This window comes from Triticum dicoccoides, chromosome 7A (genome assembly GCF_002162155.2).
Source record: "Triticum dicoccoides isolate Atlit2015 ecotype Zavitan chromosome 7A, WEW_v2.0, whole genome shotgun sequence".
NCBI classification, from domain to species: Eukaryota; Viridiplantae; Streptophyta; class Magnoliopsida; order Poales; family Poaceae; genus Triticum; species Triticum dicoccoides.
This window is the reverse complement of record NC_041392.1, coordinates 621,369,618-621,396,813: the sequence shown is the minus strand read 5'-3', so window position 1 is coordinate 621,396,813 and position 27,196 is coordinate 621,369,618. Positions and strand designations below refer to the sequence as shown.

Sequence of the window (27,196 nt, the reverse complement as noted above, 5' to 3'; positions counted from 1 at the left end):
GGTGGTGGGAGGCGGCGGCGACAAGTGGCGGTGCATGAGTGGGCGCGGGAGCCGGCGGACGTGTCCGGCCGCCGGGCGGACATGTTCGGCAGCGCGGGGAAGATGGATCTAGGGTTCATCCGTGAATTTTTGGACGGGGAGGTCATATTTATAGGTAGGAGGAGTTTGGAGTGTCCAAATGAGGTGCGATTTTCGGCCGAGAGGATGGGGGGGGGGGTTTGGATGGGTTATTGGGCCACTTTGGATGGGTGTTGGGCTGCAACACACACGAGGCCTTTATGGTTCCCCGGTTAACCGTTGGAGTATCAAACGAACTCCAAATGGCACGAAACTTGACAGGCGGTCTACAGGTGGTGTACCAAGGCCGCTTGGCAAATCTCGGTCCATTCCGAGAAAGTTTAACACCCGCACACGAAAAGAGACAAAAGGGGGCGCCGGAGGACATAGGAGTGTCAGATTGCAAAACGGACAACGGGGAAAATGCTCGAATGCATGAGACGAACACGTATGCAAATGAGATGCACATGATGACACGATATGAAATGCATGACATGGACAAAAGCAAAACAAAGACACAACCCAACCACGAGGGAATATTGTATCGCATCTCCGGAAAAGGCAAGAGTTGGAATACAAATATGGAAAGTTGTATCCGGGGCTCTGACAAAAGCAAAACAAAGACACAACCCAACCACGAGGGAATATTGTATCGCATCTCCGGAAAAGGCAAGAGTTGGAATACAAATATGGGAAGTTGTATCCGGGGCGTTACAGCCGAGGCTAGTGGCGAACGGGCCGGCGGGTGAGGCATGGCAAGCGGCAGGAGCCATTTGAACAAACTATTTTACAAATTACTGTAATGACTAATCGACATATACAAAAGCAATTGACATGAACTGCACAGAGGACTCTGTTCTGTATGTTTCTGAGTAGAAAGGTAACAAACAATCAAAGAAAATGCAATTCTAAGTTAATCCTCACTATTTTTGTTACTATGATTTTTAAGCACAATGCTAATAGGCTACGGAACATACAACTATTAGCTGAAAGTATTTTCTTTCTTCTTCCCTTAACTCCCAAGAGATTAGTGGATGGACAGAAGACTGACAGCAAGTCCCCCATCCGACACTCTAAGCTCAAGCGGCACAAATTCGTCAGTAAAACGCCATAGACACAAATCGAGAAGCGCGTGTGTTGGTGTCAAAACCGGCGGATCTCGGGTAGGCGGTCCCGAACTGTGCGTCTAGGCCGGATGGTAACAGGAGGCAAGGGACACGAAGTTTTACCCAGGTTCGGGCCCTCTCGATGGAGGTAAAACCCTACGTCCTGCTTGATTAATATTGATGATATGGGTAGTACAAGAGTAGATCTACCACGAGATCGAGGAGGCTAAACCCTAGAAGCTAGCCTATGGTATGATTGTTAATGTGTACGTTGTCCTACGGACTAAAACCCTCCGGTTTATATAGACACCGGAGAGGGTTAGGGTTACACAAAGTCGGTTACAATGGCAGGAGATCTTCATATCCGTACCGCCAAGCTTGCCTTCCACGCCAAGGAAAGTCCCTTCCGGACACGGGACGGAGTCTTCAATCTTGTATCTTCATAGTCCAGGAGTCCGGCTGAAGGTATAGTCTGGCTATCCGAACACCCCCTAATCCAGGACTCCCTCAATAGCCCCTGAACCAGGCTTCAATGGCGACGAGTCCGGCGCGCAGATTGTCTTCGGCATTGCAAGGCGGGTTCCTCCTCCTAGTACTTCATAGAAGATTTTGAACACAAAGATAGTGTCCGGCTTTGCAAAATAAGTTTCCACATATTGCCATAGAGAGAATAATATTTACACCAATCTAATCTGCTGACGTATTCCGTAGCGTGTCACACCACGGCCAAGCCTTTATCCGAGTCGTTTCATTATCCCACCTCAGCGCGTCATGCGAGGCGGTTTCCTTGGCACGTCTTGGTAAAGCAGAGATCATGTCCCCTTATCCCGGGATTCTCATCAATACGGGCGTGGGTAACCCAACCGCTTCTAGGACTCCTAGATTATAGGCAAGTCCACACGGACACGGAGAGGACGCTTGATATTCACCCTCTTTATAAAGGGGACAAGGCTTTTATTTTACCCTCCCGTGCTCAATCGAATCCTTCCCCCACCTCAAGATCAAACGCCCGAAGTTCAGGTCAGGCGCCCCAAACCTTCAGTCATGTCCGGATCTAGCCTTCAAGGTCGATGGATGCCTTCCACCGTCACGGAAGAAGACATCAAGAAGTTGAGGGAGGCCAGATATCTGACCGCCGAGATTTTGCATCGGCTGCCTCCCCGAGGGCAGGCCGTCCCCACCCCCGAACCTAACGAGAACGTCGTGTTTGTTTCCCACTTCCTCCGAGGCCTAGCCCTTGCCCTGGATCCTTTCATCAGGGGTTTGATGTTTTACTACGGGCTAGATTTTCATGATCTAGCTCCGGACTCCTTTCTTCATATCACGACATTTATTGTCGTGTGCGAGGCCTTCCTCCGGGTTACCCCCCACTTTGGCCTATGGCTCAAGACCTTTGAAGTGAAGCCGAAGCTGGTCGAGGGGCAATATGCAGCGTGTGGAGGTGCCTCAATACGCAAGATGACGGGAGCTCCGTGGCCCAAAGGTTCCATCCCAGAGGTGTCTGAATTGTGGCAACATGAGTGGTTCTATATCACGGCTCCTAGAAGTGCCAAGTGGGCGGCCCCCCTATTTTCCGCTCGGGCCCCCACCACAACTGATGTCATGGATCAGCAGAGGTCCGAGCTGGGGTCCAGTCAAGGACGTGCCTATGCTGCAAGGTCGCATTCGAGATCTCTTCAATGGAGATTTCAGTTTGGTTGCGGTGATACAGGTTATGCTGGTTCGTCAAGTCCAGCCTTGCAAACGCCGGCCTCTTCACCTGTGGGAGTTCAATCCCGAGGGACCGCGTGCCATTCAAAATTTCTCGGCCTGACGCGCGAGGAGATGTACAAGTCATTCTTCGAACCTCAGACGGAGTGTTCGGAAATCACCGAGGACGTGGGCCTGAGTAGTAACCGCACCGCTGAACAGGTAAGGCATCTTCCGGCCGAACGTACTTTCTCTACTTTGTTACGAAGTTATTTCTGAGAGTTCACTTTTTGACCAGGACTGGCTAACAAAGGCGAAGTTGATTCGGTGTTCGGCCCCCCTCCCTGAGGGTTTGGAAAATACGGTATTGGAAAAGATGCTCTAGACCGCACCTTGCCCGGAGCCCTTGAAGGAAGATATTGTGGAGGATAATGCGGGCGGACGCGGGCCCCCAACAGTGCCCATTCTAGCCGAGGGAGCGTGTGTCTCCATGAGGGAAGGCGACCAGAAGAGGAAAAGGACTACGCCCGGGGATTCGGAAGTCGAAGCTTCCAAACGGGAGAAGAAGTCTCCCATAGAGGGTCCCACCTTGGGGGGCGTTGCTACCACACAAAGTCCGTGGGGGGATCAATTCTCCCACGAGTCATAAGTGACCCAAAATACCTTTAATAGTACAGATATGCCATTTTTTCCTTCTGAGAAAATAACCACCGCATATATTTTGCAGTTCGGGCCTTAGCCCCTCTCAAATGGGCTCATCTTCGGGGGATCTTCTTCCGGAGATGATGGAGAGCGAAACACCTCCTCCAGACTCCTCCGCTCCAGAAGCGAGCGACCCTGAAGTGTCGTCGCAGAGGGACTCTCCAAGTCCGGTGAGGCCAGAAGATAATCCCATTGACCCCTGAAGCTCCCAGTGTCCGGCTCCCGAAGGGAGCAGATAAAAGAGTCCGGCCCCATCTAGTGTGTGGTCAGATGTTCTGAGGGAGTTGGTGGGGCGAGCGGCCATCTCAGATGAACACTGTGTGATGATGAATACGGTGATGGAGAGAATATTGTCCGCCGAAAGCGGATTGCATGAAGCTTTTATGAGTCTACTGACAGGCTTTGAGGTACGTAAAAGAATGTATGATAATCATGCACATTCTAGGTGTGCCCTGTATAGGTAGTAGCCCCTGAGACTCTGGTTGTCATCGGAAATGACGACCAACAAAGGATCATATTTCCAGGAAATAACCATACTGCTTTTATGTGCAGGTCATGGAAGATCCGGTGTCTGGCCGGACTAGCGAGTTTGCCCATTTAGAACGGCAGTTGGATGCTATAGGTCGAAAGGCTGCCGAGCACTACTTTGAAGAAGTTCTTGAGGGTGCCCGTTTGATAGAGACCCAGTGCTCAAAAATCATTATGTTTGAGTGATATGTAATCTCATTGTAAGCGAAATGCTTTTATAAATTTTTATAAGGCTATTTTTATACTTTTGCCTGAAAGTAATATGATGCCTCCTGGGCGGCCATTTATGTATACATGTGTATAACCTGAAAGATTGCAGCCGTCGGCTTCAACCCTCACGCATATAATGCGGAGGTGCTCGTAAAAACACGCATTCACACTTAACCCAACGTCTTGGTCCTATTAAGGAGGTGATAGCGGAGCGAGCGAGGCAACCAGACTATAATGCTTTAGCACTTTCACTTAGCCATAGGAGTTTGACAGTGGGGCTACTAGATAGCCCCTGGTGGCTCTGCACTCTCCTGATATCGGGGTGCGTACATGCCTGGCCGGGAAACGGCCCTTCGTTAAGGTGGAGGAATTCTAACATTCCCACAGGTCATCGAGTGGTTGACCAGTCTCACGCTATATCATGACAGTCAGTTTTCGGCTTTCTCTACTGAGGTGCTCGTCCAGATGAACCAGGGCACAATCGCAGTAGTTCTCCTGGTGCTACCTTAGCCGGCAAGGCGGAACGTAAGGCACCAAAACATAGGAGCCGGGCAAACCCAACATTTGACCAAAGACAATGATTCGGAGCTGATGCATATAGGGCCAAACTCGCGATGCCGAATACTCCCTAAGGTATTCGGTCTTTGTGGTATAAACCGGGCCTAAATAGTGGCCTTTGTAAGAAGCCCCGTGTGTCCAGGTACGTGCATTGTTCTGGCATGGCCACATGCCAAGACGTCAGCATCCTTCTCAATGGCGGATATGTATCAACAAGAGACAGTAAAAAAGGTTTACGCAGGGTCTTAATCTAAAAAGAATCCTTGGAGCGGGTCCCTGCTGCACGCCTGCGCCTGTGTCTCCGTTGTGCCGTATCCTGGACGGGTGTAGCAGATGATCGTCTGTAAAAAAGAGAGGAAGTTAAGTGAAAAAGTTGTCGTGCAAAAGGATAGTTTTTAAAGAAACCAGGTATAATTCAAGATGATAAGAGATTGCCACTTGTCTGCACGCGTTGAGCCCCTTGTATTGACAAATAGGGGTGTGACCACTTATTTCCGTATAAATAGCGGCGCCGGACTTGATTAGTTGTATCTGAGGTCTTGACGACCTATTGGATGCTTTCGTTTGTCCGGGCGCCTTTAGTGTGCGGCAGCCAAGGCAGCCTCACTCTCTTCGGCGCGCAGAGATCGCTTGATATTTCCATGCACTATAATGATGCCACGTGGACCGGGCATCTTGAGTGTGAGGGAGGCGTAGTGTGGTATTGCATTAAAGTGAGCGAAAGCTTCGCATCCGAGCAGTGCTTGATAGCCGCTTTGAAATAGAGCGATGTGGAAAGTTAAATGCTCGCGACGGAAGTTATCGAGGGAGCCGAATGTAACTTGTAGTAGGAGGGAGCCCGTACAACGAGCCCCTGGGCCTGGCGTTACTCCTTTAAAGGTAGTATTGCTATGGCGAATTTGTGTTGGGTCTAGCCCCATCCCGCGGATTGTATCCAGATATATTAGGTTTAGGCTACTGCCGCCGTCCATCAAGACCCTTGTGAAGTGATATCCGCCAATTACTGGGTCTAATACCAGGGCAGCCCATCCTGCGTGTCGGATACCTGGGAGTGCCGCATTGGTTTTTTCCTTCATTACGTGTAACACGTTTACTGTTTTGACTTCTGGTGGAAATTGCTTTTGTTCCCCCGCGTCTTGCTTGGGGGGCTCGTCCTCGTCTTCACTTGGTGTGTCCTGCCCCTTGTGTACGGCGTTGAGCTTGCCGGACTGCTTGAAGACCCAACATTCTCTGTGGGTATGATTAGCAGGTTTACCAGGGGTACTATGAATCTGACATACTTGGTCCAGAATTTTATTGAGGCTGGACAGTTCGTCCCTGGTGCCTTTTGGGGGCGACTTTTGGCCTGGCCGAGAGCTTTTGAATCCGGCATTTACTGCCGTGCCCTTCGTGCTGTCTTCTTTATTCCGGCGTTTGTTATTGTTGTTGCGCCGTGATTTCCCGTTTCCATCTCTAACTTCAGACGTACTAGGGTCGCTGGTGCTGCATCTGGCTAGCCAGCTGTCCTCCCCCGCGCAAAAGCGGGTCATGAGGTTTGTTAATGCGGCCATCGTTCTCGGCTTATTTTGGCCGAGGTGTCTAGCGAGCCATTCGTCACGGACGCTATGCTTGAAAGCTGCTAAGGCTTCGGCGTCCGGATAGTCGACAATCTGGTTCTTTTTAGTGAGAAACCTGTTCCAAAGCTTTCGGGCTGACTCTCCGGGCTGTTGAGTTATATGACTCAAATCGTCCGCATCCGGAGGTCGGACGTATGTCCCTTGGAAATTTGCCTGAAAAGCGTCTTCGAGCTCTTCCCAACTTCCAATGGAGCTTTCGAGGAGGCCTTTGAGCCAGTGACAAGCTGGCCCTTTGAGCTTGAGGGGAAGGTACTTGATGGCGTGGAGATCATCTCCTCGAGCCATATGGATATGAAGGATGTAGTCCTCAATCCAGACCCCAGGGTCTGTTGTTCCGTCGTATGCCTCTATGTTTACGGGCTTGAATCCCTCTGGAAATTCGTGGTCCAACACCTCATCGGTGAAACATAGGGGGTGTGTGGCACCCCTGTAGCTGGGTGTACCGCATTGTTCGGATGTTTGTTGTGTTTCATTGTATGCTGGGGCGCGCTTGCGTGGGCCATAGATGGATCTTGTAGCATCGTCCTTTGGGTGCGAGCCCTCGCATTGGTTGCGTGTTGTATGGTGAGCGGCGTTGTATGCCACTCTGTGTTGGTAGAGGGGTCGTCTATCCGACCAGGTGGCTGCTTTGATATTTGGTTGTGGGGGGTCTGAGGCCTCCTCATCGAATTCGGGTAGCATCTTCCGCTTTGGGTAGCTCTTGTAGGGGCGATTGTCGCTGTACCTTGCTGTTGGGTTGAGTATTTTACTCCATATGATTTGGAGTGTGTCTTGCGCAGCCTTGAGCCTTTGCTTCTGTTTTTTCAGACTCCTCGCGGTGGCAACAAGCCTTTTATGGGAAGTCTGCTGCTCCGGGTACCTGTCCGACGTTATGTCGTCCGGATCATTATCCTTGATAGGATTTGTTTGTTCGGTTTGATTATCCGGATTACCGCTATCCGGCAGCGGTTCGCCCTGCTCCAGCGTTGGGTCTGTGTGATTGCTATTTCTGCTGAGGCAGGATTTGGGGCGGCGCTTGTGTCGCCGCTTTACTGCTTTTCGAGGGGACAAGCCTTCGATGCGTCATTCCGCTCCTTGTCGTCATCTTTTGGTGCGTCCACCATGTATACGTCATATGACGAGGTGGCGTTCTAGGGCCCAATAGGCGCTGGTTCTTCATCGGCGTCCATACCATTGATGTCTTCGGAGTCGAGGTCGAGCATGTCGGTTAAGTCGTCGACAGTGGCTACAAAGTGGGTGGTGGGTGGGCTTTGAATTTCTTCATCGTCCGTACCCCAACCTTGCTGACCGTAGTCCGGCCAGGGCTCTCCTGACAAAGAGAGAGACTTCAGTGACTTCAGGATATCGCCGAAAGGCGAGTGTTGAAAGATGTCCGCGGTAGTGAACTCCATGATCGGCGCCCAATCGGATTCGATTGGCAGGGGCGTGGAGGGTTCGGAGTCCGGAGAGGAGTCCGGCTCCTTGGAGTCACGAGTCTCGCAGAGTACGGGGCTGGTGTTCGGCTCAATCGCCGTTGGGATCGCAGCCCCCGAGGCGGCGTCCAACCACCCATCCTCGATCGGCGCGGTTGGCTCCGAATTAAGAGTCGAAGCCGATGTGGGTGCGGCCTCCAGGGCACTGTTCGGCGGCAGAGCTAGATCATGCTCGTCGGGACAGTGCGGCGCGCTCGGCAGTGGCTCGAATCCGTCGAAGATCAAGTCCCCGCGGATGTCAGCCGTGTAGTTTAAACTTCCAAATCTGACCTGACGGCCGGGGGCGTAGCTTTCGATCTGCTCCAGATGGCCAAGTGAATTGGCCCACAGTGCGAAGCCGCTGAAGACAAAGATCTGTCCGGGGAGGAAGGTCTCACCCTGGACTGCATCGCTATCGATGATCGTAGGAGCCATCGAGACTGACGGCGATGACACAGAGGAACTCTCAATGAAAGCACCAATGTCGGTGTCAAAACCGACGGATTTCGGGTAGGGGGTCCCGAACTGTGCGTCTAGGCCGGATGGTAACAGGAGGCAAGGGACACGAAGTTTTACCCAGGTTCGGGCCCTCTCGATGGAGGTAAAACCCTACGTCCTGCTTGATTAATATTGATGATATGGGTAGTACAAGAGTAGATCTACCACGAGATCGAGGAGGCTAAACCCTAGAAGCTAGCCTATGGTATGATTGTTAATGTGTATGTTGTCCTACGGACTAAAACCCTCCGGTTTATATAGACACCGGAGAGGGTTAGGGTTACACAAAGTCGGTTACAATGGCAGGAGATCTTCATATCCGTACCGCCAAGCTTGCCTTCCACGCCAAGGAAAGTCCCTTCCGGACACGGGACGGAGTCTTCAATCTTGTATCTTCATAGTCCAGGAGTCCGGCTGAAGGTATAGTCCGGCTATCCGAACACCCCCTAATCCAGGACTCCCTCAGCGTGCTCACCAGATGGTTGGCCAGGATGGCCTTGGCACCCTTCGCCATGAGGAACTTGATGGACAACACGGAGGCATGAATGCAATTTTCGTCGGTGATGTTCTGGCTGTCGTCCAGTAGAATGTTCAGATCGGCACGAAGGAACACCTTCTTCCCCCTGAGGTCCTTGTCGCCCAGGGTGCCTACGCTCCTCTTGGTCGCCATTTCCCCCTCAGTCTCCCCTTCCCCTACACCAAATCCGACGCCATAAACATCAGAATAATCTGCAGAGGAACCAGATTCAGACGACCGGATATTTACCAGGCAAGAGATCAATCGGGTTAATGCTAATTGAACATCACATTTCTTCCATTGGAAAGTGAGTTCATGAATCCTTGTGAAGATTTTGTGGGTGTTCTATACTACATTGAATTCAAAATCTGCAAAAATAGAAATGAATTTTGTTTAAGTTGCAGGTGTGTAACTGAAGAACCTCATCTTATGACGGAGGGGTCACTTATCCGGTGTTGCAGCTGAAGCCGCCTACTCGACAGGTGACTTTTCTGCCTGCGCCATGGCTTCCTGCTGCAATTGGTGGAACACGGCAACGACGGTAGGAAGGGAAGCATTATCGCCATGGTCTCGACGCACTCCCTTCGGCTTGTGACGCCCATCGTGGTGGAGATCGTGAAGCCGGTGACATCGCACAAGCAGAGACGCGTAGAGAGGAGGATCTGGGAGACTACAACTGGCAAAGCTTCTGGTAGGGACCGCGAGGCAGGGAGAGCACAATGGAGGAGGTGCAACGGAACCTGGTGCCGCGCGGAGGAACGCTGACAGCTGCTCCATCACCGGTCGGTTGGATCTACAGCCACACGACTGATGTCCATCGTGTGGAACTTCTCCCGGAACTGAGCCGCCTCTGCGTGGTAGCGCTTGGAGAGGGGAGGCCCCGTGGCTTGATGCATGTCCGGGGCGGTTGACTCTGGCCTCCTCCTCCTCTACAGCCGCGGCCGTTGTAGTTGTTGCGCCCATCGCAGCCGCCGTAGTCGTTGCCGCCCTGTTGATAGCCTCAGCCGCATCCGCCATCATGAACCCCTTTGTAGCCACGGGCGCGACCTCCACCCTCACGGCCACCGCCTTGTTTGGCCCATCCTCGGCCACGACCGTCGTCGTCGTCGGCCCCTTGGTACCCACGCCCTCTTCCTCCGCTGCTATCACCCACTCCTTGGCGGCGCAAGGTTGCTGCGGATCCGTTCTTTCTGATCCGGGGCCTAAAGGAAAAACAATCGGGGAGCCACGATTCCCTTGGAATCTATCCGAAAATTACGGAATCGTGGGCGGGGATCGGGAACGCGGAGGATGAAAATTGGCAGACCATTGCGCGTCTGCTCGGCAGAACATTCAATCTGGAACGTTGATTTGGATGGCAGACTATCGACGCAATATGAATGGTAGGATGTGTTTAAATTGATTTAATCAGAGGGTTCTGATTATCCCGTGTACACTTTGTTGTGTGGAGTTAGAAGAGTTGCTCTTATAATAGTAGTATAGATATGTGTGTGTTGTCAATCAGATAAGAAGTGAAAAAAAATGTTAAACGCATATAATTTTTTAATTCGTATACCAAAAATTTACAATTCATAAAAAAATAGAGATAAAGATATATTTATAAAATTTTAGTCATGTATATAATTTTTGTAAACATGTATAAGAAATATTCTCAATGTATGGGAAAAATGTAGAGATGTGCTTAAAAATAATAAAGAAAATAAAAATCTGAAGGAAAACGATGTAACCGAAGAAAAAATAATAAAAAAATAAAGAAATAAAAACCGAAGATAACCAGAGAAACCCGAAGAAAACCGCTGGAAACAGTAATAAAAAGGATAAAAAGCCAGAGAAGAAAACTCGTCCTGACGCTACATTACTGGGCCGGCCTAGTAGGGCTAGGCCATAGCTGTCGTGCGGGAAGGAGGCCCAAATAATATCCACTCACAGAACAGCTGGGGTGGGCCAGGCCCATGACGAAAATGAATTAAGCTCTGTTGGAGAAGAGTGGGACTAGAAAGAGGGAATACCCATGTCAGGCCATGTAAGGCGTCAGGCCATGTAAGGCCAATAGTTGAGGTACCTAGATCCAGACAAAACTCCAAACATGTAAGAATCTACCTTGAAGCAAGGTTTCTACTGGTTAATGTGTTCCACCCTATTGATGACAGCTAATGTTATTAAAAGCTTAGATGAAGGAAGAGCTTCTGAGCGAAGGCTTGTTGGCTTTGGTTGTTGGCGTGGATTATCTTGTTAAGCTGTCGAAAATGAATTAAAATCCGTCGACCCGCGACCGCGAGTGCGGCAGCACGACTCGCCACGACAAACTCCTACGAGCACGACCAAGCGAGCGACACCCGGGGATCGGTCGGACCAAGCAAGCCGGCTCGCCGCTCGCCGGCCTGCTTCTGCATCGGCAGCGGGATGGGCACGCCTTCGATGCAGAAGAGCTGGCGCAAGGCGTGCGGCGCCATCAAGGACTCCACCACCGTCAGCCTCGCCAAGGTCAACAGCGGCCGCGACCACCTCAAGGATCTCGACGTCGCCGTCGTCAAGGCCACCAGCCACGTCGAGCGCCCGCCCAAGGACCGACACCTCGCCAGTGAGATCGCTTCTCCTCTCGATCGTCTTCCGCACACCTGCGACCCGTCCGTACGTTCTGACCAGTCACCCGCGCCGCCACCGCGGGTGTCGTCGTCTTCCTCGTTGCAGAGATCGTCGGCGCCCGGTCGCGCACGGAGGTCTCCCACTGCGTCCACGCGCTCGCCAGGCGCCTCTCCAACACCAGCAACTGGGTGGTACGCACGCCGGCCGGCACCACGACGTCGACGCCATTGACAATCTGGACAGTGCATTGATGGACGGATGGTGCTCGCGCAGGTGGCTCTGAAGGCGCTGGTGGTGATCCACAGGGCGCTGCGGGAGGGCGACGGCGGCGCGTTCAGGGAGGAGCTGCTGAGCCACGGGCGGCGGCGGGGGCACGCGCTGCGGATGTCCAGCTTCAAGGACGACTCGGGCCACCTGGCCTGGGACTGCTCCGCGTGGGTGCGCACCTACGCGCTCTTCCTCGAGGAGCGGCTCGAGTGCTTCGCGGTGCTCCGGTACGACGTGGAGGCGGAGCGCCTCCGAGCCCCGGCGCCGGCGGCGGAGGGGCAGAAGCCTCACACCAAGGCGCAGGGCCGGACGAGGGGCCTCGGCAAGGACGACCTCCTCGAGCAGCTCCCCGCGCTGCAGCAGCTGCTCTTCCGGCTCGTCGGCTGCCAGGTGCAGTTCAGTTCATCGTATTGTTTGTTACTGCACGTTTTGCACAGACAGTTTGTGCAAACATTCGTGCCCAACATTTCATTGCAGCCTGAGGGAGCGGCGTTCGGGAACTACCTCATACAGTACGCCTTAGCTCTGGTGTTGAAGGAGAGCTTCAAGATCTACTGCGCCGTCAACGATGGCATCATCAACCTCGTGGACGTGGTGCGTCTTCCTGCGATCTCTGAATTTTTCTCTTCTCCTCCATCGTTGAGCTCTGACCGGATGACGGCCTTGCGCAGTTCTTCGACATGAGCAAGCTCGATGCCATCAAAGCCCAGGACATCTACAGAAGAACAGGGACTCTGGTACGTGTACTTACGAGACCGGCATTTTTTCTGCATTTTTCGCTGTCGAACTAATTGTTCATGCAAACTGAAACTGCTGAATTGTACCTGGAATGCCAGGCGAAGAGCCTGTCTGAATTCTACGTGCTCTGCAGGGGGTTGGAACTCGCCAGAAACTTCCAGTTTCCAGTTCTCAGAGAGGCAATTGCCTTAACTTTACTTGATTTTAGCCGTTGGTTTATTTCACTTCACTGCCAAAATGGTGTTCTTTTTTGTGCGGTTTTTGCAGCCACCTGCGTCGTTTCTTGCAACGATGGAGGAGTACATCAGAGAAGCACCCAGGGCTGGTCACGTTGCAAATAAGACCATTGTGAGTCATTAAGCTATTATTATGTGCAACGTCTTAATGACAATTGGTGTCTGGCAATAATTTCAATAGATTTTTTTTTCTGATCTCAAAAGTGCTTATGAGCTAAAATGGCTCCTAGTTTCGGTCACCAGTGAACCTAACAAAATGCCAGTGAATTCTGTTTTCGGTTTTGTCAAAGGTCTGACATTGTCGTTTGAACTTGACTAATATTCAACCAGTATTTGGCCAAAGTTTGCACCGTGTCTGAAACTGGACGCGAATTCATGTGTCCTGATTTTTCTCTTACTGAAACATAAATATTTCGGGAACGACCGACGGAAATCACTGAAAATTCTGGTGAAATTAATTGGCGTTGGAATCAAATTGGCAGGAATATCGGCAACTGGATCCTACTGCAGACCAAGAAGAACAACCACCACCTGAACCGCCCCGCGAGGCCACGACGGAAGAACCTACAGTGGAGGAACCGCTGCCGGAGCCCGAAGAGGAAGCCCACTCTGCAGCTGACCTCGACGATGAACCTGAACCTGCCACCACCACTGCCGATTTCGATTTACTGGTAAGCTGCCAACGTCTGTCACTGCAACATAGCCCTGATGTTTAACTAACTGCTTATAACATGGGACGATGAGGTTACTGAATCTGCCGGTGTGTGTGTGTGCGTGCAGGGTTTACATGAGGTGAGCTCCGCTGCCGCTGAGATCGAGGAGAGCAACGCACTGGCCCTGGCCATTGTAGCACCAGGTAACAGACATGTTTCATGCAGCTGGGCTCTGAAGTCTGAACTTCTTGCTACACTTCCCAGCTCCTCCCTGCTCGGCGTCTCATGGGTTCAGTCCAGCAGCCACTGACTGACTCTGCTCCATTAATTCCTCCGTTGCTCAGGTGGTGGCAGCAGCGCGTCTGCGTCTGCGTCTGCTGCTGTCGGCATGGCTGGATCATCGGTCTGGGAGCTGGCGCTGGTCGCGGCACGGACCGACATCAGCAACCGATCGGCAGAGATGAAGCTGGTGCGCGCAGAAAACCACTGTTAGCATTTCCATCCATGATGCATCATGCATGTGACTCTGTCCTCACCTGCGTTGCCACCGACGATGCTTTCTTGCAGGCCGGGGGCTTCGATGGCCTGCTGCTCGACAGCCTGTACGAGGACGCGGCGAGGAGGCAGCAGCAGCAGGCGACCCACGCGGACCCTGCCGGGGACCCGTTCGCCGCGTCGACGAGCGTCGCGCCGCCCACCGACGTGCAGATGTCGATGATGCAGCAGCAGCAGCAGGAGATGTTTGGGATGCCGCTGCCGTTTCAGCATGCCGGCGCTGCTGCTGCTTCTTCTCAGGCTCTGGCCAATCCGTTCGGTGACGCGTACTCTGCTATGTTACCCCAGGGGCAGGGGCAGGGTACCCCCTTCCATGGCCACGGGAGCGGCAGCTTGATCTGAATATGTACTATGCTTGTTTTGTGTAGAAGTAGCAGCATCCGGTAGCTCTGGTTTTAATTGGGACTATTACATGATGATTGACTAGCAACATTGTGGCTGTGCGCCATGGGATCGACACAGATGATGAATCTTATCTTTTTTTATCTTCTGACAAACCACGCTGCTACATTCGTACATACAAACATCACTACATCAGCAGCGCTGTTTTCATCTTCTGCCTCCAATACAGCAACATACTCCCTCCGTCCCAAATCAGCGACACTTATTTTGGGACAGAGGGAGTAGTACATAGCTGTCATCGACAAGGAGATACTATTATGCATATAATAACCTCGAAAGACAACAGAGCATTCATATGTGCTCACTGTTCATAATAGTACTTCCTCCGTTCCATTTGAACTAAAACCACACGATACTTATTACAGAATGAATTTGAGCTAAAACCACGACACTTATTATGTAACTGAGGGAGTACTACTTATGAAGATATATAATTCACGCACTCATGAACTATGGTTTGTACACAAAGTTCTTACTTCTATTTTGTTGGAACTTGTCCACAGGATCGATCACATCAAATCACGATGAACACACACGCGCAAAAACTTTGATCAAGAGCACGTGTCGTGCCCCTTCTTCTCTTTATTTCTTTTTCTCTTTTTTTCAATACCATGTTTCAATCTGACGCCTTGACTGTGTATATATATGACACAGCCAAGCCACGACCAGCTACACCGAAACCTACTAGTACTTTTACTTGGACTTCTAACGAGACTCAAACTCCTACGACACGTACTAGACAATGTACAAATCCTAGCCGGACTACTATACTAGTACGTAGGAGTACTACTTAGCCACGGCTGCTAATCCTACACGTCTAATACTTAGTCTAACACAAACACTACTATCCAAACCTAACAATCAAGATTATACTAACAATCTCCTCCTAATCTTGACTTGTCACCTTCCTCGTGCATCTTCCGATATTGACTTGTTGTAGATCCGCGACTTGTCGATCCAAACTCCAACGCATGATCCGAACTACCAGCTCACACGATCGCATCTACGCATGCAACATGCAAGATTGGACGCACCATCAATCTTCATGTCGTCAACTTAATTGGTCACTATCCCACTACACGCCGAGCTTGATCTTCAACTGCCATATCCGTACACTGAGTACGACCCGCCTGGAAACATGCAAAACCTCCTTGCTCTACAATGTTGTGCCACCGCCATTGCTTGGCCGCTGCCTTGCACTCGGTCCGCACCATACTCCTTGTACTTGCTTACAGTAGATCCACTCTCCACTGCTCGCACATCTCCTCGCTTTACGATGGCTTCGCCTACCACCGTCCGCCTTCGGCACCATACCGAATCCACACTGGCCGCAACCAGGACGCTCCACGAGGACATGGACATGACTCACGGAACACCGTGCACACCACTTCCACTTCAACGAATCATCACCAAGACGAGCACTTGGACACGACAACGACTCACAGACGCAACGATGACTGATCGTGCAATCTCGCACGACTCCTTCACTCATCCGAATCCCTCGGACGACGATCTTGATGAGCTCCAGCGCCGCACCTCGGCACCACCTCTCCCATCAACGACCTCCTTCCACCACCTTGCCGACGATAGCCTATCGCCTCCATCCTTGTCGCTCCACCAAACGACGATCACGTGATCCTCCTCGTCGCTGCACCACCCAACGACTTCATCGCCCGCTCTTCCTCGTTGCTGCACCACCCAACGACCATATCGCCCGCCCCGAGGAGCTAGCAGATCGCCACCCCGGGGCAAGCGCGGCTTCAAATCAACCTTGCTCTGATACCAATTGTTGGAACTCGCCCACAGGATCGATCACATCAAATCATGATGAACACACACGCGCAAAAACTTTGGCCAAGGGCACGTGTCGTGCCCCTTCTTCTCTTTATTTCTTTTTCTCTTTTTCTCAATACCACATTTCAATCTGACGCCTTGACTGTGTATATATATGACACAGCCAAGCCACGACCAGCTACACCGAAACCTACTAGTACTTCTACTTGGACTTCTAACCAGACTCAAACGCCTACGACACGTACTAGACAATGTACAAATCCTAGCCGGACTACTATACTAGTACGTAGGAGTACTACTTAGCCACGGCTGCTAATCCTACACGTCTAATACTTAGTCTAACACAAACACTACTATCCAAACCTAACAATCAAGATTATGCTAACATATTTTGTATGATTTTCATGCGGGTCCTACCTACACAAGCTCAGCTACCACCACACATGGCGTGCAAATGCAATAGCCGAACAGCAAACAGACTAATCAACCTGCTTAGACTCAAGTAACTTGATAGGTATCAAGATTATAAACATACTTCACCATTACCATATATGACATCTTTCGGTTTCACTAAGAATTACTACTGTATTGATCATCTTCCTCCTGAAAGATAGGTCATGGTCGTGGCCACAGAGTTGGATGAACTGATTGTTGAAATATATCTCATGTGGCCCTAGGCGCATATATTGTTAGTTGGAGTTCTGGTTAGACTAGAGATAGATTAGTATCTACTTAAACTACTTCCTCTCTATCTCCTAATCCCTTGTACTCCAAGTCATGTATGCGATCATGGGATATGCCCCATTTCTATCAATAAATACCACCCGGCCCTCTCACGAGAGGGTAGAACGCTTCCCATCGTTTTCTACATGGTATTCAGAGCGACCTCTTCCCCTTCGTTCTGAGACAAACCGATCTACACCAAAACAAATCCATGGCGTCCTCCTCCTCCACCTCTACCCTCTCCAGCCTCGGTCCCCAGGTTCCGGAGAAGTTAACCAGGGAGAATTATCTCCTCTGGAGGGCTCAGATCCTCCCCCACTTCCTTGGCGCTAGCCTATATGGCTACCTCGACGGCTACATCCCTGCACCGAAGAAGTTGATCACCACCAAGGACAAGGATGGCAAGGAGCAGGACATCCCCAACCCGGCATATGAAGCATGGGTTCGGCAGGACCAGCAGGTCCTCGGGCACATCCTCAGCAACCTGACGAGAGACGTGCTCGTCTCTGTCGTATCCATCAAGACGGCGCACGCGATGTGGACTTCCCTGGGTAATATGTTTGCCTCACAATCTCGTTCCCGCATCAATAACATCCGCATAGCTTTAGCCAATGCTCAGAAGGGAACACAATCTGCTTCGGTCTACTTTGGCCGGATGCGGTCGTTGGCGGATGAACTCGCCGCTGCTGGGAGGCCACTGGAAGAGGATGAACTCATCTCCTTCATCATTGCGGGGCTAGACCTTGACTACAACTCTGTAGTCTCGGCTCTGGACGCCCGCACCGAGCCGGTCACTGTCGACTTCCTCTACTCGGCGGTCTGCAACTTCGACCAGTGCGTCGAGCTCTTCATAGGTGGGGTTGGAGGCACCGGTGGCTTCAAGTCTTCTGCCAACCTCGCTGCTCGTCGTGGTGGCCCTCCTCCTCCGCCACAGAAGCAAAACGGCGGCGGGTACAAGAAGCAGAACAGCAGCGGTGGCGGCTACAAGAAACGGCAAGGTAACGGGCGCCCCTTCTACTCCAACAACAAGGGCTCCCGTCCCGGAGGTCCAGGCGGCCCTGCACCTGGCAACAATGCCAGGAACAACGACCCAATCCAATGCCAGATATGTGGTAAGTTCGGGCACAGTGCCAAGGACTATTGTTCAACGAGTGCTTAGGAAAAATAAACTCCCCTTTGTTGGTGAGCATAGCTTAGAAACAGTGTGTGATTCTTGTCAGAGAGCAAAAAGTCATCAATTGCCTTACCCCGTGTCAACAAGTGTTTCGTCTCAACCATTTGAGCTCATTTTCTCTGATGTATGGGGGCAAGCACCCATCTCTGTTGGTAGACACAAATACTATGTAAGCTTTATTAATGATTATAGTAAGTTTACTTGGATCTATCTTATCAAAAATAAATCCGATGTGTTTCAAGTTTTCCAAAATTTTCAAGCACTCGTTGAACGTAAGTTTGACCGAAAGATTATTTCAGTCCAATCGGACTGGGGTGGTGAGTATGAGAAACTCAACTCATTCTTCCAAAAACTGGGAATTTCCCATCACGTCTCTTGCCCGCACGCACACCAACAAAACGGCTCCGCCGAACGCAAACATCGGCACATCGTTGAGGTTGGCCTCTCACTTCTCGCAAATGCGTCTATGCCATTCAAGTTTTGGGATGAAGCATTCCTCACAGCCACCTATCTCATTAATCTTGTGCCTAGCCGTGTCATCAACTACCAAACTCCTACGGAAAAACTATTGCACGTCAAACCTAACTATGCCTCCTTACGAGTGTTTGGCTGCGCATGTTGGCCTAATCTTCGACCATACAATGCTCGCAAACTCTCCTTTTGCTCCAAGCAATGTGTGTTCATTGGCTACAGTCCCCAACACAAGGGTGTCAAGTGTCTTGATGTGTCCACCGGTCGGGTATATATTTCTCGTGACGTTGTGTTCGATGAGACCGTTTTCCCTTCAAAGATCTACACCCTAATGCCGGAGCTCTATTGCGAAAGGAAATCCTTCTTCTCCCTAGACATCTTTCCGGCTTAGATCAAGGGGGCGATGAAAACAATTCTGATAATCATGTGACTAACCCTCATAACCTTTTTCAGTCTCATGATGATGGTGCAGATGACACAGGAATTTATTCTGAAGAAAATGATGTTGAAATTGTCCAAAACAGACCCTTATTTCATGTGGCAGAAGATGCCAGCCGCACAAAACACGAGGTTGATTCCCCTGCGCCGGCAGACTCGGGATCCGCAGGCGGCAGATCCCGTGCAGATACGCTGCAGCAGCGGCAGACCGAGGTGGGCTCGCCCTCGGGATCCGACGCGCCCTGCAGGGCGGGTGTGGCCTAATCAACGCCAGCCACCTGCGGCTCGGGCCGTGGGACGGTTCAGCAGGCGCTCGACCACACGCCTGGTGCTGGCCCGCAGGCGGCCACGCGCCGGCTGTCTCCCGCAAGGGACGCGGGGCCCGCGACAGATGCTGCTGAACCGTTGCCTTCGCATGCCTCGTCAAACTGCGCAGGCGTGTCGCTGCATGGAGAAGCGGCGGGTGTGCTGGACCCTGTGGCGGGATCTTCTGTGGACGGGACGACTACTCCTTCAGCTGTGCCACCTCGTTCCACACGTGTGGGCACATGGTTACAAACAGGAAAATTGCAGCCTATGAATTACAAAAGAATTTTGAAGTTTGGATTAGCTTGTTCTACAGGAGAACCACAGTCTTTTGAAGAGGCATTGGGGGATGCTAAGTGGCACAAGGCCATGGAGGAGGAATACATGGCTTTGAAGAAAAACAAGACTTGGCATCTCGTTCCACGTGGTCAAGGTAAAAATTTGATAGATTGCAAATGGGTTTATAAAATAAAAAAGAAGGCAGATGGATCTATTGATCGCTATAATGCCAGGTTAGTAGCAAAGGGTTTTAAACAGAGGTATGGTATTGACTATGAGGATACTTTTAGCCCAGTTGTTAAAGCTGCTACTATCAGATTGGTTTTGTCTATTGCTGTATCCAGGAGATGGAGCCTAAGGCAATTGGACGTACAGAATGCGTTTTTACACGACGTTCTGGAAGAGGAGGTTTACATGAAACAACCACCTGGGTTTGAAAACAAAGATGCACCTTTCCATGTGTGCAAACTTGATAAGGCTTTGTATGGTCTGAAGCAGGCCCCAAGAGCCTGGTATTCTCGTCTGAGCATGAAATTGCAAAGGATTGGTTTTGTTCCTTGCAAGTCTGACACTTCATTGTTTATTTTCAATAAATCCAATATAACAATGTACATGCTCATATATGTTGATGATATTATTGTTACTAGTTCATCTGATGAAGCAGTAACGGCACTCCTAAAGGACCTTGGCTCAGAATTTGCTTTGAAGGACCTAGGAGACCTGAATTTCTTCTTGGGCATTGAAGTCACGAAAAACAAAGATGGTATAGTCTTATCTCAAGAAAAGTATGCAACTGATCTTTTGAAAAGAGTTGGGATGCAGAACTGCAAGCCTTCACCAACTCCATTATCTAGCTCAGAAAAGTTATCCCTGCATGAAGGTGAGCCCCTAAGTTTGAAGATAGCACTCAGTATAGAAGCATGATTGGTGCACTCCAATACCTCACCCTTACTAGACCAGATTTATGCTTTGCTATGAACAAAGTCTGTCAGTTTCTGCATGCACCTACCACCTCGCATTGGACTGCTGCTAAACGTATTCTGAGATATGTAAAATATACAATTAATGTTGGACTAACATTCAGTAGGTCTCAGTCCACTCTTGTCAGTGCATTCACTGACGCTGACTAGGCTGGAAGTATAGATGACAGGAGGTCCACAGGTGGCTTTGCCATATTCTTTGGTCCCAACCCGATATCATGGTGTGCTAAGAAACACGCAACTGTCTCTAGGTCTAGTACAGAGGCTGAGTATAAGGCTCTGGCAAATGCTAATGCAGAAATTATCTGGCTTCAGTCAATGCTGAAGGAACTTGGGGTAATACAGGTGCAAGCTCCTTGTTTATGGTGTGATAATCTTGGTGCTACTTATCTCTCTGCGAATCCCGTTTTTCATGCCAGAACAAAGCATATTGAGATAGACTTCCACTTTGTAAGAGAACGTGTTGCTAACAAACAGTTGGATGTTCGTTTTATTCATTCTGGAGATCAGATTGCAGATGGCTTCACCAAGGCATTGCCCACACAAAGCTTTGAGAAATTCAGGCGTAATCTCAACTTGGTCAAGTTGTGATTAAGGGGGTGTGTTGAAATATATCTCATGTGGCCCTAGGCGCATATATTGTTAGTTGGAGTTCTGGTTAGACTAGAGATAGATTAGTATCTACTTAAACTACTTCCTCTCTATCTCCTAATCCCTTGTACTCCAAGTCATGTATGCGATCATGGGATATGTCCCATCTCTATCAATAAATACCACGCGGCCCTCTCACGAGAGGGTAGAACGCTTCCCATCGTTTTCTACACTGATATATTGATCAAAGCCTTCATCTCTTCCTGGAAAACTCGGTTGGAAATCTGGGAACAACGCATCCTTCCCAAGGTATTGCATAATTAGGCGCATGCTTGGCCTAGCACTGGATATTGAGTATGAGCATAGCAGGCCAAGCTTTAGTACTAACTCCACTTCCTCCGTTATATAATCTTCCAGCCTTGGGTCTACTGTTGCAAGGATGGAATCGCGTTCCCATGTGTGGCGCACACAATCTTTTAGTAACAGCTGCTCACCGGAATAGCTCACTCCTATCGGATGCCTCCCGCAAGCAACCTCCAACATCAACACACCAAAAGCAAACACATCAGTCGCCTTGGTTGCCCTCCCAAGCATGGCCAGCTCAGGAGCAATGTACCCTTGTGTGCCGGCAATGTTTGTGATGTGGGCTCCTGTTCCGTTTTCATGGTTGTGTAACCTTGCAAGGCTGAAATCACCAAGTCTTGCATTCATTTCGCCGTCGAGGAGCACGTTGCTTGTCTTGATGTCTCGATGGATGACAACTTTCTCCCAATCCTCATGGAGGTAGAAGAGACCGGATGCGACGCCCTTGATAATGTTAAATCTGTAAACCCAATCTAGGTCTTGCCTATCTTGACTGTGCAAAAATTTATCAAGGCTACCATTCGGCATGTAATCATAAACTAGAAGTAGCTCATTTCGGTGACGAGAATAACCGAGCAACTGGACAAGGTTGCGATGGCGGAGGTGACCAAGGATCATAATCTCGGATATGAACTCCTTCATCCCCTGCTTGGACTCTGGTGAAACTCGCTTGATCGCAACATTTTGTTTTGAGGTTTGTAGCATCCCTTTATACACCTTTCCAAATCCCCCCTCCCCTAGTAGCATTGCGTCACTGAAACCTTTTGTTGCACTGACTAGCTCTTTATATGTGAAAGATGGTGGACCAGCCTCGATTTCCCACTCAAAATTATTCCTTGCCTTCTTTCTAAGAGCATAAAGAACAACACAAATAACAAGCACAATCACTGTTGATATTGTGACAACCGGTACAATAATGGCCCTAGGGATATGCGAGCGAGTCTGTGGTTTCGGCCTAACATCTTCTATAACTTGAGACAAAGATGTGTAGTTCAATGGTTGAGCCTTCCCAGTTGTATTGAAACTCCAACCAATAATGTAGTGCCTAGACTTAAGGAGGCCGGTTGAAGATGAAAACCCAACATAGAATGAGTTGTTTGCCAACACAGATGTAAGATTGACAGTGCTTGATAGTAGTGGACGCTGAGGCTTATGCTCTAAATAAGGTGCTAAGCTGACACTAAGGTTGTGTGAGGTGCCATCATAATCCACCCATACTTGCATTGGTTGACCACTAGCAAGCTTCAAGGGAGAGAACATACCATTTGATGCGTAGTAACCAGCTGTGTGGGAATTGATAGACACAATGCTGTTTACATCAATCCCAACGTGGTTGTCATTAATATCAGAAAATTGGGGATTCTTGATGGTATCAAGCTCAACAACAAATAGTTGATTTGTGCCATTACCACTGCTCTTCATGTTGGTTAGGCCCAAGTACGGACCCGGGTGGGCATCGAACACAAATTCCATCGTGGATGAAAGTGCAAAGGCAAGCCCATGCGCACTCACCCCATCCTTGCTATCCGGAGGGATGATGAGGAACACAAAGGTTGTCGAGAAAGAGGTAATATAGCCAAACGAGTGCCTAGAGAAAGCCCGTCCACTCCTCTGGGGATCGCTGTTGGTCAGCATAAGTGCTCCGCTTGTGAAAGCCACACCATCAAGCCGGAGCATGCCCAAAGGGATGCCATCACCGTATCTAAAGCCATCTTCAGCAATGGCATAGGGCTTGAACATAGGGATGCTGAAGAGGAGAAAGAGCACGAGGAAGCGTGGCAACATAATGAAGCAAAACACCTTCCTCTCAGCTGTGATATCTTTGATGAAGCAAGTATGAAAGAACAAACATGGGAAGTATATAGTGCAGTCTCTCTCTCTCTCTCTCTCATGTCATACATAATACTAGGTCATACCTAATACGGAAGAAAACAAGAGCAAATTGGAAAAGAAAAAGAAAAAGAAGGTCCATTGAGCAGGTAGAACCAACCTATATTTTCTCACTAGAGCTCAGATCCTCGTATGGAAGCAATCTAGCTAACTATACAAACATGCACCTCGTATGGAGTAATATATGCAACGTTGACTGACTTCCGAAACATAAGTCACACGGCGAAAAACATGACCTACTTTTAACGAGTCAAGTTCCGTTTTGTGGAAGCAGCTCCTCCTCGGGCGTACCTTGAGGGACGTCATGCTGCCATGGAATTACAATTCATCGTTGTTACCGTATGTCCATATCCAATGTTTGCAGCAACGTCAATGCGACAAGCACATACATCATACTGAAGAAAAAGTAGCCAAAATTTAAAACGAAAATAAGAAAGAGAAGGGCGTTCGACAGGTACATGCAACCTATATTTATTTTCCTGACCACAGGTGATATTTTGTATCATGTCTGTGTGTTGTCATTGACGAGACGAACATATTGATCCATCAGAGATCAGACCCACCGAACGAATCTATTTATATACTGTATTTGATTAGAGAATGTGGAAACAGTCAAATTGAGACACACAAGAGTTAATAAAAGCTTTCTTTACCAAGAAAAAAAGTTGAAGGATCATGGAGTTCATATCCACGTTGTTCTACTCGTGAGCTTACAACATGGCCAACGTACTGTTGAGTATGGTAATCATTAGAAAACATAGAATGGACTAGAAATTATTCTAGCTTGTTGTGTACTTCAAGATGGTTATATAACTCCTACATATATGTTCATGAGGCTCAAGCAATACAATAACAATCAATAAATTTCATCAATTCCCTCTCTATTCTCCTCACATGGTATCAGTCTAACCGATCCAAACCCTAGCCGCCACTTCCACTCCGCGCTATCCCCGGGGCAGTCAGTCTCCATGATCGCCGCCATGGGCCTCGCCACCCTTACCTAGGGTTCGTCCGGCGGTTATGTTGATCGGCTGCCCTAAAAAGTCTTTTTTTTCTCAATCTTTTGACCCAACTTTTCTCTCTCTCGCTGGTCGCTTTGATTGTCTTTTTTTGGCTTTTCGATCTAAGATGGGTTTACGCGGTCTATGCGGCCTTCCTGAGGTCTTCCCCGCCGTCGCCCCGACCTGCGCGCTGCCACTGTGTCGCCCCTTCGGGCCGTAGCACCGCGGCATGAGGTCCACTTTACCGTCCACACGCGTTGACTTTTACGTGGTATGCGTCGCACCGCCTTCCTAGGCGCGGGACGCCACCGTCCACTTCGCCGGTCTTCTTCACGCTATCGGGTTCTTCCTTGCCCACTTCGAGCACCTCCGCTGTGCTCCTAACCTAGCCGTTGCCGCCGTCTCCCCAGGCCGCCGCCGCTCTTCTTCCCGGTCCATGGCGACTACATCGACACTGGCCATCCCAACTCGACATCAACCACGACGTCCCTCACACGGCTACAGCACCTTACGCTCTCGGCTACCTCGACATCGGCCCAATGGGCTACGACCTTGCTTGAGCAACCTCGTCGGTTTTCACTCCAGCCGCAACTTCCGCGATGCATCGACCGTTACAACTGTGGGGGGATATTCGTCGGCTTACCTTTGGATTATTCTCCAGTCTCACCGTCTGCGTCGCTATCGTTGTGACTTTGGGAATGTTGAGTATCGTAATTATTAGGTAACATAGGATAGAGTAGGGATTATTTAACTTGTCTTGTACTCCAAGATGATCATGTAACTCTTAAATATATGCACACGAGTCAAGCAATACAACAACAATACAACGCATTACACCAATCCTCCCTCTCTATTACGTCTAACACATATGTCTTGCTCCATGGGTAACATACTGTCGGTGCCATGGCATGTCCTAATCAACTTGCAGTTGGCGTTCATATTTGTTTTTCCAACCTGTTTCGTGGGAGAGATTTCCAGCAGGATGTAGCGATCGTGCTGGAAGAACCCGAAAAATTGCTGTTTTGGACACGGCCTAGTAAATATGAACTTGCAATTTAGCCAAAAAATCAGGGCGTTACAGTAAATGGAGCGACAACCTGGGAACGTTACCAAATGTAGATTATGTGACCATGTGGTTGCTGGATGTGCAGACCGCACAGGTTGGGGTGGATGTGGAACCTGCTGTATGTACACCATTTGTTTTTTTGGTTGTGCTTGTGCAATGCCAAGGTATTTGTGTGTACGCACGAGAACATTAATTTCAATGGGACTAGCATTGACAAAAACTAAGATTGATCGGTCCTACCTTGGTCATTTTGTGGAGGAAGTGAAGGAGTTAGTCAGGGGAGATCGGGAACTCAAGTTAGATAAGATTATTCATACTTAGAATGGAATTGTAGATTTCTTAGCTAAACTTTCAAAGAGCGGTCATCTAACTAATGCTTGGTTTCAGGATGTCCCAAGTGTTGGGATATTCTCCTCATGTTTTTTTAGGAAAGATATTCTCCTCATGTGGGCTGTAAAGAGATGACTATTTAAAGCCTTTTAGGAAGCCCAAAGAGATATAGAAGGCCACTACCCATTAGGATTATGACTTACGATCATTTTGGACTTTACACATGTGAGGATGGGGTGCTTTACCCTCCATCCAGCAACCACCACCAAGTGTGACGAAAATCAGTTCAGCCTCCACTGGAGAAGAAGAGAGAAAACCAAGAGAGTAAGGGAAGAAGAGGAAGATTGAAGGAAGAAGAAAAGGGAGCTCCTCCCCAAGGTTGTGATGGTCCAGATCCACTACCTTGTCTCCTTCAAGCTCGGTTCCACCATCTTTGGTGAGATTGTTCCAATCCATAGCTATTGAGCCCCAAATCTTGTTGTGTTCATCCAAGATTCAGAAGTCTTGATGTATGAGATCCTCTAGTGCTATCTAGAGAAGAACTTGTTGTATCGCACATTTTGATAATACTGAAAGAGGATTTGGGTGGCTTCGGCCCGTAGTATTTTCCCTCAAGTTTGGGGGTTTTCCACGTAAAAATCTGGTGTCTCTTTGTTGATTCTTGCCGCTGTCCAAAAAGTTACTCCTACCACAAGACACTAGCCTGAGGAGCGTCTTGTCTGCTGAGTAACATTTTATCTCCATATATGTTGTTGCATATGTTTCCTTCCGTGCTAAGAAACGACTCTTGAGTTAGTACATGATGTGGTGCTCGAAGTTGGGGGGTTTTATTAGGAAATATAGCGTATGCTCATTACCATTGACATGAAAAGTGACCTTGTTTTTGTTGCAATCAATAACAACCCCTATAGTATTCAAAAAGGGTCTACCAAGGATAATCGATATATTGTCATCGTCGGGCATATCAAGAATAATAAAGTCTGTTAGATAGTAACATTTGCAACAACAACGGGAACGTCCTCAGAAATTCCAATAGGTATAGCAGTTAATTTATCAACCATTTGCAAAGATATCTCAGTAGGTGTCAACTTATTCAAATCAAGTCTTCTATATAAACAGAAATGCATAACACGAACACCAGCTCCTAAATCACATAAAGCAGTTTTGACATAACTTCTTTTAATGGAGCATGGTATAGTGGGTATTCCTGGATCTCCTAACTTCTTAGGTGCTTCTCCCTTAAAAGAATAATTTGCAAGCATGGTGGAAATTTCAGCTTCAGGTATCTTTCTTTTATTAGTGACAATATGTTTCATGTACTTAGAATATGGAGGCATTTTCAAAATATTCGTCAAGCATGTTCGCAAAAAGACGGGTCTAAGCATTTCAACAAAGCATTCAAAATCCTCATCATCCTTATT

General features: G+C 49.3%; 2 protein-coding genes and 2 pseudogenes across 3 annotated transcripts; 2 read left to right on the top strand and 2 right to left on the bottom strand.

Annotated features, from left to right (window-relative positions):
- The window catches only part of LOC119333717, a 20,511-nt pseudogene extending 10,562 nt beyond the window's left edge, over positions 1-9,949 (bottom strand).
- Positions 9,950-11,163: 1,214 nt separating this feature from the next.
- On the top strand, positions 11,164-14,442 carry LOC119330615 (putative clathrin assembly protein At5g57200). 2 transcript variants are annotated; one of them, XM_037603731.1, is made up of 11 exons: positions 11,164-11,513; positions 11,624-11,709; positions 11,792-12,175; positions 12,263-12,379; positions 12,457-12,522; positions 12,622-12,702; positions 12,791-12,871; positions 13,242-13,430; positions 13,540-13,615; positions 13,757-13,881; positions 13,980-14,442. In XM_037603731.1, the coding sequence occupies exons 1-11, from the start codon at positions 11,336-11,338 to the stop codon at positions 14,307-14,309; spliced, it is 1,713 nt and encodes a 570-aa protein (XP_037459628.1). In that variant the 5' UTR covers positions 11,164-11,335; the 3' UTR covers positions 14,310-14,442. The 2 variants fall into 2 exon arrangements, with proteins under 2 accessions (XP_037459628.1, XP_037459627.1); XM_037603730.1 differs by having other exon boundaries at positions 11,792-12,379.
- Positions 14,443-17,580: 3,138 nt separating this feature from the next.
- LOC119334902 lies at positions 17,581-17,731 on the top strand (annotated as a pseudogene).
- A 3,589-nt stretch (positions 17,732-21,320) lies between these two features.
- LOC119333716 (L-type lectin-domain containing receptor kinase SIT2-like) lies at positions 21,321-22,910 on the bottom strand. Its single transcript, XM_037606518.1, has one exon. It carries the CDS (start codon positions 22,908-22,910, stop codon positions 21,321-21,323), a length of 1,590 nt encoding a protein of 529 aa, XP_037462415.1.
- Positions 22,911-27,196: the final 4,286 nt, after the last annotated feature.